This window comes from Rutidosis leptorrhynchoides, chromosome 2 (genome assembly GCF_046630445.1).
Source record: "Rutidosis leptorrhynchoides isolate AG116_Rl617_1_P2 chromosome 2, CSIRO_AGI_Rlap_v1, whole genome shotgun sequence".
NCBI lineage: Eukaryota > Viridiplantae > Streptophyta > Magnoliopsida > Asterales > Asteraceae > Rutidosis > Rutidosis leptorrhynchoides.
The window spans coordinates 336,652,097-336,671,604 of record NC_092334.1 but is presented as its reverse complement, the minus strand read 5'-3'; the positions used below and the strand labels follow the sequence as shown (position 1 = coordinate 336,671,604).

Sequence of the window (19,508 nt, the reverse complement as noted above, 5' to 3'; positions counted from 1 at the left end):
AATGATTCAGTGTCTGCTGAAACCATTAGTAAGAACCTTACTTCTTATTCTAAACCTTCACAGACAGATTTTCCGCATCATCCTCTGATATTAGAAATTCTAAAATATCATCGTATCTTTCATTATAAATATCCTCGATATTTCTGAAAATATTTTTTTATAACCATTCTTATCTGAAATCATTCATCTCTTCGCGCTATCTGTGTTACATCATAAAAGAAACTATTTTAGTTTCTAAAATCTGAAAAATTCGAAAAATAGATGTTTTGAAGTAATGTTGGGAATTGAAGCATGAGTTAGTATAATATAATGACACTTGATCAACGTGATTATATTACAGTAAGTCGTGTTGAGTTTCTAATAGAACGTGATAAAGGTTCACAGATCACACCCTCATCATGAACCATGTTACATAACTCTTTCATTCTATTTAATCTTTAAATATATCAAGAAAATACTTTTCTTGATGATTCGGTCTTTTCCAGATATTCTGGTAATTTGACAAATCAAGATCGTGTCATTACAATTTCTTTCTTAGAACATTAACTATGTTCATTCCGAAATGTATAGCTACGAATTCTGGACCATTATCCGCTTGACTTAAGGTTGGGAAGAGAAAACGAAAGAATGAAGCTCCGAAATATAATGGAGAATATAAAGCCCGATAACAACCCCGAAATTACAAACCGTGTATATCAATGCGTATAGCAATATAAAGACACGGGAGAATGAAAAATACTATAACCCCAAGGTAATAGTAGAAGAAAATAACTTCCTCTGGTGGCAGATGAAAAAGAAGAATGAAGGATACGATAGCCAAGAAAATATCAAGAATCAGAACTGGATTAAGCATTTCACAATCTTTTGGAAGTATAAAATAAGGAAGAAGATGTAGGAGTGGTGAAAATAATGAAACGGAAGTGGTTAATCTATAGCGAAATATCAGACATAACAATCGAGGCAGATTACGCATTTAAAGGAAATCTTAATTTCCTTAAATTTCGAAGAATCAAATCTTATTTAGATTATGAAGATTTTCTATTCCTTAAATTCCAGAAATCAATCGTAACTACATCAAAAGTTAAGACGAATCTCTGTTCTTTCATTTCACTCTTTTACGATAACTTCTCTCATACGCTTCGAGAAATCGGATTGTTTTATCCATATTATTCAACGGTGATAAAACTCTATTTATCAACTCATATTCATCATGAAAACATTTTTATTGGTAGCCATGACGACCTCACTTAAATTTCGGGACGAAATTTCTTTAACGGGTAGGTACTGTGATGACCCAGAAATTTCTGACCAAATTTAAACTTTATCTTTAAATGATTTAATGTTTTCGACACGATAAGCAAAGTCTGTAAAGTTGAATCTCAAAATTTTTGAACTATTCAATTACCTTTCGATTGTTCTCAACGATTCGCGAACAATTATAGGTAAATAGATACATATATATACCATAACTTGAAAACGTAACAAAGTGTTGAGTATATGATACTGTGCATTAAACTTATTGGTTTGATTATCTGATTGATATATTTAGATACAGAGTTAAAAGATTAAGCCAAACGATTGAATTAAAAGATAATTATTGAGTCCCTTAAGGATTATGATATTATTACGGGTCTCTGTTGTAAGGTCCACGTTGATTTGGGAAATCATTCATTCTTAACGGTATTCGGAATAAATGGTAAAGTGTTTGTTTAAATAACGTAATTTGGACACATACAATAATAAGGAATATCAACTGTTGGAATTAGATATATGAATAACTTGCGATATGTATTTTAAAACGTGTTTATTAATATCGAAAATATATATTTAACAATACGATAAAATATAATATTAACTTGGTCATAAAAATAAATTGTTATTATATATATATTAACAAATAGCGAGACGATGATTTATAGAAGTAAATGATCAAAATACTCGAAAGTTTAAGATATACTTTGAGTGGTATAGTTTAGGGATAATTTAAGGCTATATTTTCACAAAGGTACGTGACACGAAATGTAAAATACAAGTTTTCTCAGCGTACGAAAGGACATTTTAAAAACCGAAACCGGGACATAAGTCGAATGATGACGTACGACTTATCGGAACAAAAATTACAAGTCAACTATGCATGTGAATTTAATATAATATATAATTAATTATATAAATTAAATATATTATATATATTATATAAAATTATGTCGACAAACAAAAAGTTAAAAGTTTGTGAGCTGGATCAGAGGGTCATGCGATCGCATGGCCTTGAAGCACAAATCCCATGCGATCGCATGGGGTGCTTTTTCAGAAAAGGTACTATAAATTCAATTGTTTTGCTCGAACAATCACACACAGTTACACATATATAGATATATACTCCGTAATATTTATATTATTTATATTATTATTATTATTATTAATATTATTATTATTATTATTATAATTATTATTATTAAAGATTAATATTAATATTAATCTTATTATTATCAGTAGTATTAATATTATTTTTATTAGTATTATACATAAAATACTACGACGAGGTCATGTTCAAACGATTTCAAAAATGATTTTCGAGTGAATTAAAGCTAAGGAAATTATGGGTTATTGCCAAGGAGGTTATGGGTAATGTTCGGGGGTATAATTGTGAATCAAACTTAGTGTTTATCATCTCCGTTACGTCTACGTACTTTTCTACAATATTGAATCTCAATATTAATACGTAAGCATTTATATTTTATATTTTATAAATTAATAGTGTATACATACTAGTGCTCGAGTGTATATATTTATACATGCTTGTATGCTAAATTTCGTCGTTAAACAGTTTATAATAAATCACGAATTAAATACACATATTACGGGTAAAAGGTATATGATATACATGTTTTCGGAAAGCTGGCGAAAAATCAATAACTTTTCATTTAGATATCGAATAGTTTCGAGGAACGAATCAAAAGATATGGTCAACTGAATTATAATTGACATTAATTGGAATTGCTTTTTGAATCTACGATTAATACTTAAACAACTTGTTTACGAGATTGATAAAATGGATTTTTGAATATTACCAACCGAGTAAATGAATCCTTATATAAGGTACGTCTCGTTTGTTGAACTATTGTCAAAATTGACTTTTTGAAACAACTTTGAATAACTTTTGTATGTCAATTTCGAGCATTAGGATTGTGATACACTATGACCTGACCTAGCTTGATAGACATTTATTGACCAACATATGTTCTCTAGGTTGAGATCTACGATTATTTGATATACCGAGTTTCGGTCACATTACGATGAACAACTTTATGTGCTGCTAAGTTGAGTTTCATATGATCCCTTTTACTCTCTACATTTTTGGGCTGAGAATACATGCAAATGCTTTATTAACTGATTTACAATATTTATATGTGTGAGTTTCATTGATCCCTTTTTAATTGCTTTTGCAATATATATTTTTGGGCTGAGAATACATGCACTTTATTTTAAACGCAATGGATACAAGTACATACTAAATTCTACACTGAGTTTGAACCGAAAATCCCTTAGCTTTGGTAACTGTTAACTGCCGGTTATAAGAACTGGTGGGCGCGAGTAGTTATATATGGATCTATAGGGCTTGATATCCCCGTCCGAGCTAGAGCACTAGCCTTTTAACGGACGTATGCTATTTGAGAAGCGTACACGTTGGTTTGCGTGTATTATTAAGATGATTATACAAAGGGTATAAATTATATATACGTTAAGTTTAGTTACCAGGGTGCTCAATTTTGTAGAATATTTCGATAAACGTTTCTGGATGAAACAACTGAAATCTTGTGATCCATCTTTATATACAGATTATGCGAAACATACAAACTATGAACTCATCAACCTTTGTGTTGACACTTGTTAGCATGTTTATTCTCAGGTTCCCTAGAAGTCTTCCGCTGTTTGCTTATATGATAGACAAGCTATGTGCATGGAGTCTTATATGGCATATTTTTCAAGAAAATGTTGCATTCACCAATTCATCATCATGTACCTTATTTTGACTGCATTGTCAACGGATGTACTATTGTAAACTATTATATACGGTAATTGTCTATATGTAGAAATCATCAGATGTCGAAAACCTTTGATTTAAATATTCATTTTTGGTGTGCCTTTTCAAAAGAATGCAATGTTTACAAAACGTATCATATAGAGGTCAAATACCTCGCAATGAAATCAATGAATGACGTGTTCGTCCATATGGATTCGGAGCGATCGTCACACACATGTATAATCATTCCACTCACCTTGTCGCCTTGATGAAATGCTATCGAATAATCCGCAACTCGCCGATGAAATGTACCTATTCCATCATCACAATTACAACAACACACTTAGAGTGGATTTACAAACCAACTCAATTCGACCCTTAGTGCAAATTCGACCAATTGCACTTACAAACCCAAAACGCGCCCAAACTATCCAATAATCACTAACACAAGTGAAAATGGTCTTATTATGCCAGTTGAACCCAATCTTAAGTGTTAAACACTTATCATTCTCAAAATCAACCAAAACCCCAATTTTGACTCATTTTCAAAATTAGTCTTTCAAATACACCAAATGGGTTCTAACACTTCCATAATCACTAATCCTAGTGATTAAACCCAAATACAAGTCCTAATCATGGCCAATTTTTTCACCAACCCAAAATCCACCAACAACAACCAATAACCCGATTACTAGCATCAATAAACTCACTTCATGAGTTTAAATGGGTTTCTTAACAATTTTAAGTTCAAACTCTAACTCGAGTACCAAAATCAACCAATGAAATTCGGAGTTTAAACTTACCGAAACTACCACAACGTAGCCGTGAACGAGATGAACAACTTTAAAACCCGAGCTTTGGTGAGAATCCAACTCCTTCTTCCCCAAATGAAGCTTTCTCTCTCTAAACTCTTCTCTCACTAGGGTTTGGAGATAAGAGTGATGAATGGATGTGAAATTGATCCACAATTGGATCCAAACCAGTTGATATGGCCACAGATCCGACCCCAAGTGAAATGACCAAAATGCCCATCATTAAACTCAAAAAGCAGAAAAATAGAATTCTGTCGCTGGCAGTGTGCGCGGCGCGCTCACTTAGTGGTGCGCAGCGCGCACAGTGGTCTGAGCAGTTTCCTGAGCTTTTTAATTTACGCCATGCACTATACATTTATGTACGCCATTTGCACTCTATGTACCATGAATATTTGGGTGTTACATTTCTGAAAAAAGTTGGCTCCAAAAAGAGAAAATTTTCGTGCATACTTTTCCCGGAGGACCTGTTAAATTTTCGTGCATTTCGTCCAGAAAAAAAATATCAATTTTTTTTCTTCTTTTGATTTGTAGTAACAGGATGCCGATTCAATGCAGTGACAGGAGCAGTGGTGTTGATTAGAGCCGCATCAGTTGAGGTTGAAGATTGAAGGGTTTGTTTTTGTTTGCGTGTCTCTTCCAGAAGAAGCATCGAGCGTGCTTGATAAAACGATGTTAAGGGATCGATGTGAGCCAGTTGTGATCCAATTGTGTCATAGTTGTCATTCAAACTGACAATTAACTGAAGAACCATATTTGGATCGGACACTTTGTCAACAACATTAGCTAATTGATCTGCAACTGACTTGAGTTCTTGGCAATAAGCTGATACATTTGGAAAGTTATTGAGTTTGATGTTTGAGAATTGGCGATTTAGATATAAGGCTCGTGAACTTTTGTTATCTTGGAAAAGGTTTTGAATTCGAGACCAAGTTTTGGCTGATGTAGAACCAGATTCAAAGATTGAATTTAGTACTTCAATCGAGACAGTGTCATACATCCAATTGAGGACAATTACATCTAGGAGATTCCAGGTGGCAAGATCTGGAGTGGAAGAGGTGTCTGAGGTAGTAGAATCAGACGATTGAGTTGGAGTACTGATGCGATCGATGACATCAAATGCAGTGCAGGTAATTTTAAATAGTTCTGCCCAGGTTGTGTATTGTGATTTGTTGAGTTCTAGGGTAATAGGAATGTGGTTTTTGATTTTTGACACATTGAAAGCATGATGGTATTTGTGATCGGCCATTGAAGGGAGGATTTGGGTGATTCAGCAACAGAAAGAAGAAGAAGAAGAAGAAGAATAAGAAGAAGAAGAAGAAGAAGAATGAAAGGACCCGTTCATACCGATTATAAACGATTCACAATAGTTGATTTCATTGCGAGGTATTTGACCTCTATATGATGCATTTTACAAACATTGCATTCGTTTTTAAAAGACAAACTTTCGTTACATCGAAAATTGACGGCATGCATAGCATTTCATAATACATCCAACTATAATTGACTTAATAATAATCTTGATGAACTCAACGACTCGAATGCAACGTTTTTTGAAATATGTCATGAATGACTCCAAGTAATGCCTCTAAAATGAGAAAATGCACAGCTGAAGATTTCTTTAATACCTGAGAATAAACATGCTTTCAAGTGTCAACCAAAAGCTTGGTGAGTTCATAGGTTTAACATAAACAATAAAATTCATCATTTCGATAGACCACAAGATTTAAATACAGTACACGTATCTCGTGTACGAAACCATTTTTCATAATGCTTAGCAGAGTAGGTTCGTATCCTTTTCTCCCCCGTAGGTTGCCTCGCGATTTTTAATAACCGTACACATATCTCGTGCACAAAATAACATACACATAACCTGTGTATAAAATCATTCTCTCGATACATAACATTCACTTTACTTTCATTGCTTGGCTTGGTAACCGACCTTAACATATAATGCGCATCAATAATGAGACGACCCGTCCTAATTCATCTGGACGAATACATTACATTTGGTTACATCGCGAGGTACTTGACCTCTATATGATACATTTTACAAACATTGTATTCGTTTTTAAAAGACAAACTTTCATTTCATCGACAGTTGACGGCATACATACCATTTCGTAATATATCCAACTATAATTGACTTAGTAATAATCTTGATGAACTCGACAACTTGAATGCAACGTCTTTTGAAATATATCATGAATGACTCCAAGTAATATCTCTAAAATGAACAAATGCACAGCAGAAGATTTCTTTCGTACCTGAGAATAAACATGCTTTAAAGTGTCAACCAAAAGGTTGGTGAGTTCATTAGTTTATCATAAACATTAATTTCCATCATTTTAATAGACCACAAGATTTTCATTTCCAGTTCTCATAAATATACGTCCCATGCATAGAGACAAAAATAATCATTCATATGGTGAACACCTGGTAGCCGACATTAACAAGATGCATATAAGAATATCCACTATCATTCCGGGAAATCCTTCGAACATGATAAAAACAACATCGAAGTACTAAAGCATCCGGTACTTTGGATGGGGTTCGTTAGGCCCAATAGATCTATCTTTAGGATTCACGTCAATTAGTAGACTGGTTTACTAATTCTTAGGTTACCAAGTAAAAGGGGCATATTCGGCTACGATCATTCACCCATATAATGTAGTTTCAATTACTTGTGTCTATTTCGTAAAACATTTATAAAAATTGCGCATGTATTCTCAGCCCAAAAATATAAAGGGTAAAAAGGCAGATGAAACTCACCATACTGTATTTTGTAGTAAAAATACATATGACGATATTGAACAACTGAACAATGCAGGGTTGGCCTCGGATTCACGAACCTATATCATTTGCATATATATTAAAACAAATACTCGTAGTCAAACAAGTGTATACATATTATTTTATGTTTTAAGATTAATATTCTTATATATATAATTTTATTAATACTTACTTTTCATTATGATATTTAATTCGATATTTAATTAAGGTTATTGGTTTAAACGAAAAAAATTTATGTAGTATTAGTATATATACATATATATTTTGTTTTGTAAAAATTATCAATTGTGGTAATACTAGTTTAAGAATAATAATAATTCTGATAATAGTAATTTTAATAAAAATGGTAATTTTACTAAAAATTGATAAAGTAAAAATAATAGTTTTAGCAAAAATAGTATTTTTAATAGTAATGGTAAGTTTAATAATAACTATTGTTTTAATAGAAATTTTAATGTTCGTATAATTAACAATACTAAAATTAATGTTTAAAGGGTACTCCAAATATACTAACTTTAATGATAATGATACTTAATCTCCTTAGTAAAAATAATAACTATACATATGATAAGAATGCTAATATTAATGATGATTATAATTTGCATATTAATACTATATATACAAAATGATCATACTTGATACTAATTTTAATGGTAATAATATTATTTGTATTAATGATAGTAATAATAATAATAATAATAATAACATTATAACACTAACTAGTCAATAACAGTATTACCAATATCAATAATAATAATTTATAATAATAATAATAATAATAATAATAATAATAATAATAATAATAATAATAATAATAATAATAATAATAATAATAATAATTGAAAAAAAAAATGAAGTGTATACCCTTTGAAAGCTTTTTCCTAAAAAGAATGCTCTAGATGAGGCTCGAACCTTCGACCTCTCGTTAAATCCGAAAACCCCTTAACCATGGCTCCAGTTCTGTTTTTCCTGATTAATACTAGCCTTTGATTTATTTAACCCTTTTATTTTCATTACGGCCCAACAGGAGGAAAGGGACTCGGCCCAATAGCAGGTTTTCGGTCCAACTGTTAAATTAAAAAGAAAAAAAACTGGTGCAAGCTAGGATCGAACTCAGGACCTATTGTTTAAAGACCACTCCCCTAACCGCTCAACCATTCCCTTCATTTCTGTTTTATCTACTAACTAAAAATTTATAAAACTCGTTTTTATTTTCTTCTTCTTCTAAAACCAAACCAAAAACCATTCATCATTTTCTTCATATCCCATCATCATCTTCTTGGATCGTCTACTCTTCATCACCGTTAACACTATCATCATCCTTTATCTTATTTGCGTCGCCTTGCTTCATTATTGTCTTCATCATCATCGTTTAAAAGGAAGGAAAAAAAATAAAAAAATAAAAAAATGAAGTAGGGCAGTAGTATCATCGATATCTCATCGGTCTAGAGTAGCAACAACATGCACACCACATCAATATTCTGTAATTCACGTCAATTGGTGAGCTGCAGAAGCAGAAAGAAAGACAGCAGCGATGAGCTGCAGAACCAATGAAGGAAAGAGAAAATAAAAATAAATGGTGGTGACGGTGGCGTGTGGTGGTTTTGGTTATGGTTTGTTTCACAATCAAGTTAGAGAGAGAGAGAGATAGATAGAGATATAGGGTGGTGATTTGGGGTGGTATATGGTGAAGGTTCACGGTGGTGAGAGTGGCCGTGAGGTGGTGGGTTGTGACGGGTTTCATAATTGTGGTGTTGGTTGTTTTAGATGGTTTCCAATAGAGAGAGAAGAGGATGAGAGAGATGGAAGGTGGCGAGGATGGTGGTAACCAGAGGTGATGGTGTGGTGGCCAAAGAAGAAGGATTAGGTGTTGAGATAGTGAAGTGAGGGAAGATGTTAACCAAATGGTGGTGATGGTTGATAATTAAACAGAATCGGAGTAGATAGATGGATAGATATCTCTTTTGTTATCTATGTATATGTAAATATATAGAGATAGATTAGATAGTTGGGATTAAAACAAAAACAGGGAAAAGTCACTATATTAATTTAATTCACGGGAGTACATGATTATTTATCTGCCGACACTCCTTCATGGCCCGGGTATCGTGCACTATTTGAAATCAGGGGCGGATAAAAGTCTTCGGAAAAATATCAAAATTTTAATTTAAGTATCTTTATTTATTTAGGTCATTATGGTATAAAGTTTGGTCATTAACTATTAAATAAAAGTTACATTAATTAATCACTCCCAACCTCCAAGCAAAATATAAAAATTTTAAAATTTGACAAACAACATCTATATACATTATTAATAAGCCTAAAATTTATAAAACTCATTTTCGAATCACCGTTTATTTTAAAATTATATAAGTTTAAATTTAACTTGCTTAATATTAATCGGAATATCAGACGAGTATTACAATCATTTTAATATTTATTTTTAATATACATTATATATATATATATATATATATATATATATATATATATATATATATATATATATATATATATATATATATATATATATAGATTCATGTTATATTATATAGTTAAATACATTAAATATATGTTTTCAAATAATTAAATTTAATATTTAATCTTATATATTTACAATTAATATTCATGTACATATATATATACATACTTAAATATATATGAATCTATTAACAAATAGTTGTTCGTGAATCGTTGGAAATAGTCGAAGGTCAATTGAATATATAAACATAGTTTCAAAATTTTCGAGACTCAACATTACAGACTTTGCTTATCGTATCGAAATCATATGAAGATTAAGTTTAAATCTGGTCGGAAATTTTCGGGTCGTCACAGTACCTACCCGTTAAAGAAATTTCGTCCCGAAATTTGATCATGGCTAACCATAAAAATGTTTTTATGACGAATATGAGTTGGTATATAGAGTTTTATCACTATTGAGTAATATAGATAAAACAATTCGATTACTTAAAGAGTACGAGTGAAGCTATTATAAAAGAATTGAAATAGAGATTTGACTTTTGACGTAGTTTTGGTTGAATTCCGGAATTCAAGGGATTTAAAGAAAATTTTCGAAATCTAAAAGATTTGATTCTTCAGTGAATAAGGAGATTAAGATCTCTATAATTAAATACGGTGATCTGCCTTGACTATACTGTCTGGTATTTCCATTATAAATTAAACTTTTTCCGTTCCATAACTTTTACTTCTCCTATACCAAATTCCCAAATTCAAAAGGTTGTGAAAATGCTTAATCCAGTTTTGATCCTTGTCCTTATCCTTACTATCGTAACAATTATTCTCTTTTTCTAACTTCCACCGGAGGAATCTGTTTTCTTCTACTTCGCCCTTGGGGTTATAGTGTTTTTGATTCTCCCGTGTCTTTATGTTGCGATAAACATTGACATATACGGTTTGTAATTTATGTGTTGTTATCGGGCTTTATATCCTCCTTTGTATTTTGGAGCTCCATGCTTTTGCTTTCTCTTCCCGACTTTAAATAAAGCAAGTAATGGTCCAGAATTCGTAGGTATGGAGTTTCGAATGATCTTAATTTTCTAAATAGGAAAGAACGTAATAGCACGATTTTATTTGTCAAATTACCAGAATCACTGAGAATAGAACTATCAAGAATATACTTTATTGATATGTTCAGAAGTTAAGCAGAATGAAAGAGTTATGTAACATGGCACATGATGATGTTATGATCTGTGAATCATCACGTTCCATTAGAAACTCAGCATGACTAACTGTAATATATCACGTTGATCAAGTGTCATTATATTATACTAACTCATAATTCAGTTCCCAACATTACTTCAATAACATTCATATTTTAAGCTCGAAAGTTTACAGAATATAGAAACTAACAGTTTCTATATGATGTAACACTAATAGCACGAAGAGATTAATGATTTCAGATAAGAATAGTTATGAAAATATCTTCAGAAATATGGAGGATATTTATAATGAAAGATACTATGATATCTTGAAATTTCTAATATCGAAGGATGGTGAAGAAAAATTGTCCGCAAGAGTTTGGAGTCAAAAGCAAGGTATTCGCTAACGATTTCATCAGAAACAGAATCATCAGGATTCTTAATGTACAAGTTTAGTCCTTGTGTTTTGTTCAGAGACTCCTTCGTAGTTTGCTCAATCAGTTTTTTTTCAGTTTCAAACTTTTTCTGAGATTTGCCAACATACAATTCTTTATCATCAACTTTTGGCTGTTGAGGTCGTTTACAGTTTTTGTTGCTTCATTCAAATTTTCAAAATTCAGAGTATTAATTCACAGACTGGGTGCTTTTCCGAATTTCAAAATGGAAGATCTTAGTTCTAAGAGATAAATGTTATATAGATACATAAAACTGTTGTTGTGGAAGCGTTGCGAGACTCACAATACAGATTTGCTGATTCCCGGTAATTGGTATGGCAATTCTTGTTACAAGATGCAGATTAGTACATGATGAGACTTCAATAGATAAATATAGTGATTTGTCGGAGGGATTTAAACTAAGGAGCGACAAGGTTGCTGGTACATTTGCTGGTAACATGATGGAATATAAAAGGTTCCCCGGTAACAATAAAACAGCACGCATATAAATCAAGGTTATAATAAGGTTGTTTCGAACGAAAAGTCAAAGTTGACTTGCTGGAGCTGTGACAAAATTTGCTAATTTGGAAAGGGATTGCAAAGTTATTTTGGGTAATAACAACGCCAAGGAGCTAGCACAGATATGTGTTAAACGTTTACCCAGTTTCCTAGTATTTTTAGGTGCATAACTATATGCATCAATCTTTTCTTCCGTAGATGAAGTGAGATTGGTTCATCCTCTCGATTGAGGTGTTTTCAAGAATCATGAAAGGTTTGAACGCAGATTGTAATCGTCGAGATACAACCGAGGTTTAAGATGAAATCAAGTGGAAACTTGAAGAATTGTTTAGTTTCATATGTTATAATCAATATTTTAATTCATTTTAATTGTCTAATGTTGGTAGTCCTCAGTTGATAGTCCACAGTTAATAGTTCAATAATTCATATATAGTTTAATATATAATATTCGAATTAATTAATACGTATCGTGACCCGTGTACATGTCTCAGACTCGATCACAACTCAAACTATATATATTATTGTAGAATCAACCTCAACCCTGTATAGCTAACTCCAGCATTACTGCATATAGAGTGTCAATGGTTATTCCAAATAATATATATAGATGCGTCGATATGATATGTCAAAACCTTGTATACGTGTCCCGATATTTAAAGTGGGTAAAATAAATAACAGAAATTAAATGACGATAAATAAAGTGCGTAAAGTAAATAACAGAAATTAAATGACGATAAATAAAATTGCGATAATTAAATTGCGATAAACAAAATGCGATAAATAAATTGCGATAAATAAAAGGTAATACGGAATTAACAGTTAGCTTGGAATAGTTAGCTTGGATTTTGTTAACGTGGATTCTTAATAGAATTTCTCATAGTTAATTTGTTTGTTTTTTAACAAATTTTATTTTGTCCAATGTTTTCTTCATTATGCCACTTGCTGGATTCTGATATATCAAAATCCAAATATGAAATTGAGTGAAAATGGTTATTCTGCGGTGAACGGATTCGTATATCTGTGGATGTAAGTAGGATAGTAAATGACTGTTGAATCAAATTCGAAGAATGTACAGTGTAACTTATTAATGTGAAATCTAAATATTCCTCGGGTATTACCTACCCGTTAAAATATTTTCATTATTAACAGTTTGTACGAAAAAAATTTCAATTGAAATCTTTATGAAAATATATATACATATATATTTTCTTCAGATGTAATTATGGATTTAATGAGTTAACATGATATTAAACTCATTTGATTTACGTTAGAACAAGAATATATAATCTCTAAAACATTAGAGATTACATAATCGCCATGTCGAACAAAGATAAAATAGATAGAACGATACGTAGAACGATGGTTATACTCGAGGTACAGAATGAGATGTTGAGGCATGGATTGTTGATGGTACTGGTGCTGTTACTGATGGTACTGTTGGTGTCGGTGATGTTGCTGAAGCTAGTACATTTTGCACCATATTCTCCTAATTGATTACTCAAGCGCGAAGTTCGTTGACTTATTCTATTATTCCGGGATGATTGTCGGTCGGAACGAACGGATGAATAAGATTTAGAATTTTGGATAGAATATTATCATGGCGAGATATTCGGGAAATGATGGTGAAAATGGTGTTTCGGACTGGTTCGCCGGTAAGTGCTTCAGGTTCTTCGTCATTAGGTGAATTCGGTTGGTGGAAGGGATCGCCTTCTTTGCATCTCCATTGATTAAGTCGACTACGAACCCATCAGATGAATTGGGGATGGATGATTGGTTGATTCATTCTGGTGACACTGCTTTCGGAGCTTAGGTGAAACTCCATATTGGAATAGCTGTCGGAATCTGAGGAAATTCAAATTGATTGAGGGATTCATTTCATATGATCAGATGAAGGATTTTTGATAAGAAATAGATTATAGGATGTAGATTAGTACCCTGCAATACATAATTTACATATGAATATATAATACTAAAATCCCATAAGTTACGGAGGAATCTACGGAAGCTGTCAGGAAAGGTCTATAGTAACAGATAGGCTAAGATATGAATTTTGTCTATACACTATCGATGCACTAAATGCAGTAAGACGCGTCTAGACTTAAGATGATAAGCAAGTGATTTCCTAAGAATGATAAGCAGGTAATTTTAGACACGAAATGATAAGCAAAACTTTTGACATGCAGACACGGTCGAAGTCCAGACTCACTAATGCATCTAAACAACTATCAGTTAGACAGACTAATGCAAGACCTGGTTCGCTAAGACCACCACTCTGATACCACATGAGACGACCCGTCCTAATCCATCCGGATGAATACATTACATTTGGTTACATCGCGAGCTACTTGACCTCTATATGATACATTTTACAAACATTGCATTCGTTTTTAAAAGACAAACTTTCATTTCATCGACAGTTGACGGCATGCATACCATTTCATAATATATCCAACTATAATTGACTTAGTAATAATCTTGATGAACTCGACAACTCGAATGCAACATCTTTTGAAATATGTCATGAATGACTCCACGTAATATCTCTAAAATGAACAAATGCACAGCGGAAGATTTCTTTCGTACCTGAGAATAAACATGCTTTAAAGTGTCAACCAAAAGGTTGGTGAGTTCATTAGTTTATCATAAACATTCATTTCCATCATTTTAATTGACCACAAGATTTTCATTTCCAGTTCTCATAAATATACGTCCCATGCATAGAGACAAAAATAATCATTCATATGGTGAACACCTGGTAACCGACATTAACAAGATGCATATAAGAATATCCCCTATCATTCTGGGAAATCCTTCGGACATGATAAAAATAACATCGAAGTACTAAAGCATCCGGTACTTTGGATGGGGTTCGTTAGGCCCAATAGATCTATCTTTAGGATTCGCATTAATTAGTTGACTGGTTTACTAATTCTTAGGTTACCAAGTAAAAGGGGCATATCTGGCTTCGATCATTCACCCATATAATGTAGTTTCAATTACTTGTGTCTATTTCGTAAAACATTTATAAAAATTGCGCATGTATTCTCAGCCCAAAATATAAAGGGTAAAAAGGCAAATGAAACTCACCATACTGTATTTTGTAATAAAAATACATATGACGACATTGAACAACTGAACAATGCAGGGTTGGCCTCGGATTCACGAACCTATATCATTTGCATATATATTAAAACAAATACTCGTAATCAAACAAGTGTATACATATTATTTTATGTTTTAAGATTAATATTCTTATATATATAATTTTATTAATACTTACTTTTCATTATGATATTTAATTCGATATTTAATTAAGGTTATTGGTTTAAACGAAAAAAATTTATGTAGTATTAGTATATATACATATATATTTTTTTTATAAAAATTATCAATTGTGGTAATACTAGTTTAAGAATAATAATAATTCTGATAATAGTAATTTTAATAAAAATGGTAATTTTACTAAAAATTGATAAAGTAAAAATAATAGTTTTAGCAAAAATAGTATTTTTAATAGTAATGGTAAGTTTAATAATAACTATTGTTTTAATAGAAATTTTAATTTTAATGTTCGTATAATTAACAATACTAAAATTAATGTTTAAAGGGTACTCCAAATATACTAATTTAATGATAATGATACTTAATCTCCTTAGTAATAATAATAACTATACATATGATAAGAATGCTAATATTAATGATGATTATAATTTGAATATTAATACTATATATACAAAATGATCATACTTGGTACTAATTTTAATGGTAATAATATTATTTGTATTAATGATAGTAATAATAATAATAATAACATTATAACACTATCTAGTAACAATAACAATATTACCAATATCAATAATAATAATTTATAATAACAATAATAATAATAATAACAATAATAATAATAATAATAATAATAATAATAATAATAATAATAATAATTGAAATAAAAAAAAATGAAGTGTATACCCTTTGAAAGCTTTTTCCTAAAAAGAATGCCCTAGATGAGGCTCGAACCTCCGACTTCTCGTTAAATCCGAAAACCCCTTAACCATGTGAAATGTCCCGTTCTTATTGATTAAAAACGTTCCATATTAATTGATTTCGGTGCGAGGTTTTGACCTCTATTTGAGACATTTTTCAAAGACTGCATTCATTTTTAAAACAAACCATAACCTTTATTTCATAAATAAAAGTTTAAAAAGCTTTACGTAGATTATCAAATAATGACAATCTAAAATATCCTGTTTACACACGACCATTACATAATGGTTTACAATACAAATATGTTACATCGAAATCAGTTTTTTGAATGCAGTTTTTACACAATATCATACAAACATGGACTCCAAATCTTGTCCTTATTTTAGTATGCAACAGCGAAAGCTCTTAGTATTCACCTGAGAATAAACATGCTTTAAACGTCAACAAAAAATGTTGGTGAGTTATAGGTTTAACCTATATATATCAAATCGTAACAATAGACCACAAGATTTCATATTTCAATACACATCCCATACATAGAGATAAAAATCATTCATATGGCGAACACCTGATAACCGACATTAACAAGATGCATATCCCCATCATTCCGGGACACCCTTCGGATATGATATTAATTTCAAAGTACTAAAGCATCCGGTACTTTGGATGGGGTTTGTTAGGCCCAATAGATCTATCTTTAGGATTCGCGTCAATTAGGGTGTCTGTTCCCTAATTCTTAGATTACCAGACTTAATAAAAAGGGGCATATTCGATTTGGATAATTTAACCATAGAATGTAGTTTCACGTACTTGTGTCTATTTTGTAAATCATTTATAAAACCTGCATGTATTCTCATCCCAAAAATATTAGATTTCAAAAGTGGGACTATAACTCACTTTCACAGATTTTTACTTCGTCGGGAAGTAAGACTTGGCCACTGGTTGATTCACGAACCTATAACAATATATACATATATATCAAAGTATGTTCAAAATATATTTACAACACTTTTAATATATTTTGATGTTTTAAGTTTATTAAGTCAGCTGTCCTCGTTAGTAACCTACAACTAGTTGTCCACAGTTAGATGTACAGAAATAAATCGATAAATATTATCTTGAATCAATCCACGACCCAGTGTATACGTATTTCAGTATTGATCACAACTCAAACTATATATATTTTGGAATCAACCTCAACCCTGTATAGCTAACTCCAACATTCACATATAGAGTGTCTATGGTTGTTCCGAAATATATATAGATGTGTCGACATGATATGTCGAAACATTGTATACGTGTCTATGGTATCTCAAGATTACATAATATACAATACAAGTTGATTAAGTTATGGTTTGAATAGATTTGTTACCAATTTTCACGTAGCTAAAATGAGAAAAATTATCCAATCTTGTTTTACCCATAACTTCTTCATTTTAAATCCGTTTTGAGTGAATCAAATTGCTATGGTTTCATATTGAACTATATTTTATGAATCTAAACAGAAAAATTATAGGTTTATAGTCGGAAAAAAAAGTTACAAGTCATTTTTGTAAAGGTAGTCATTTCAGTCGAAAGAACGACGTCTAGATGACCATTTTAGAAAATATACTTCCACTTTGAGTTTAACCATAATTTTTGGATATAGTTTCATGTTCATAATAAAAATCATTTTCTCAGAATAACAACTTTTAAATAAAAGTTTATCATAGTTTTTAATTAACTAACCCAAAACAGCCCGCGGTGTTACTACGACGGCGTAAATCCGGTTTTACGGTGTTTTTCGTGTTTCCAGGTTTTAAATCATTAAGTTAGCATATCATATAGATATAGAACATGTGTTTAGTTGATTTTAAAAGTCAAGTTAGAAGGATTAACTTTTATTTGCGAACAAGTTTAGAATTAACTAAACTATGTTCTAGTGATTACAAGTTTAAACCTTCGAATAAGATAGCTTTATATGTATGAATCGAATGATGTTATGAACATCATTACTACCTCAAGTTCCTTGGATAAACCTACTGGAAATGGGAAAAATATATCTAGCTTCAAAGGATCCTTGGATGGCTTGAAAGTTCTTGAAGCAGAATCATGACACGAAAACAATTTCAAGTAAGATTTCCACTCGAAATAAGATTGTTACAGTTATAGAAATTGAATTAAAGTTTGAATATGATTATTACCTTGTATTAGAAAGATAACCTACTGTAAGTAACAAAGGTTTCTTGATCTTGGATGATTATTTGGAATGGATTTAGATAACTTGGAAGTAAACTTGCAATCTTGGAAGTATTCTTGATTTTATGAAACTAGAACTTTTGGAATTTATGAAGAACACTTGGAACTTGAAGATAGAACTTGAGAGAGATCAATTAGATGAAGAAAATTGAAGAATGAAAGTGTTTGTAGGTGTTTTTGGTCGTTGGTGTATGGATTAGATATAAAGGATATGTAATTTTGTTTTCATGTAAATAAGTCACGAATGATTACTCATATTTTTGTAATTTTATGAGATATTTCATGCTAGTTGCCAAATGATGGCTCCCACATGTGTTAGGTGACTCACATGGGCTGCTAAGAGCTGATCATTGGAGTGTATATACCAATAGTACATACATCTAAAAGTTGTGTATTGTACGAGTACGAATACGGGTGCATACGAGTAGAATTGTTGATGAAACTGAACGAGGATGTAATTGTAAGAATTTTTGTTAAGTAGAAATATTTTGATAAGTGTCTTGAAGTCTTTCAAAAGTGTATGAATACATATTAAAACACTACATGTATATACATTTTAACTGAGTCGTTAAGTCATCGTTAGTCGTTACATGTAAATGTTGTTTTGAAACCTTTAGGTTAACGATCTTGTTGAATGTTGTTAACCCATTGTTTATTATAACAAATGAGATGTTAAATTGTTATATTATCATGATATTATGATATATAATATATCTTAGTATTATATATATACAGTTAAATGTCGTTACAACGATAATCGTTACATATATGTCTCGTTTCGAAATCATTAAGTTAGTAGTCTTATTTTTACATATGTATTTCATTGTTAATACACTTAATAATATATTTACTTATCATTTAACATAATTAACCAAGTGTATCAATATCTTAATATGATTCATATGTACCTAGTAAGACGTTGTTATAACGATAATCGTTATATATATCGTTTTCGAGTTTCTTAAATTAATAGTCTCATTTTTATGTATATAACTCATTGTTAAAATACCTAATGAGATACATACTTATAATAAAATCATGTTAACTATAT

At 31.1% G+C, this 19,508-nt stretch overlaps 1 protein-coding gene across 1 annotated transcript; it reads right to left on the bottom strand.

Moving 5' to 3' along the window:
• Positions 1–5,335: 5,335 nt before the first annotated feature.
• Positions 5,336–6,079, bottom strand: LOC139888848 (uncharacterized). The gene has a single exon (XM_071871831.1). The coding sequence runs from the start codon at positions 6,077–6,079 to the stop codon at positions 5,336–5,338; it is 744 nt and encodes a 247-aa protein (XP_071727932.1).
• Positions 6,080–19,508: the final 13,429 nt, after the last annotated feature.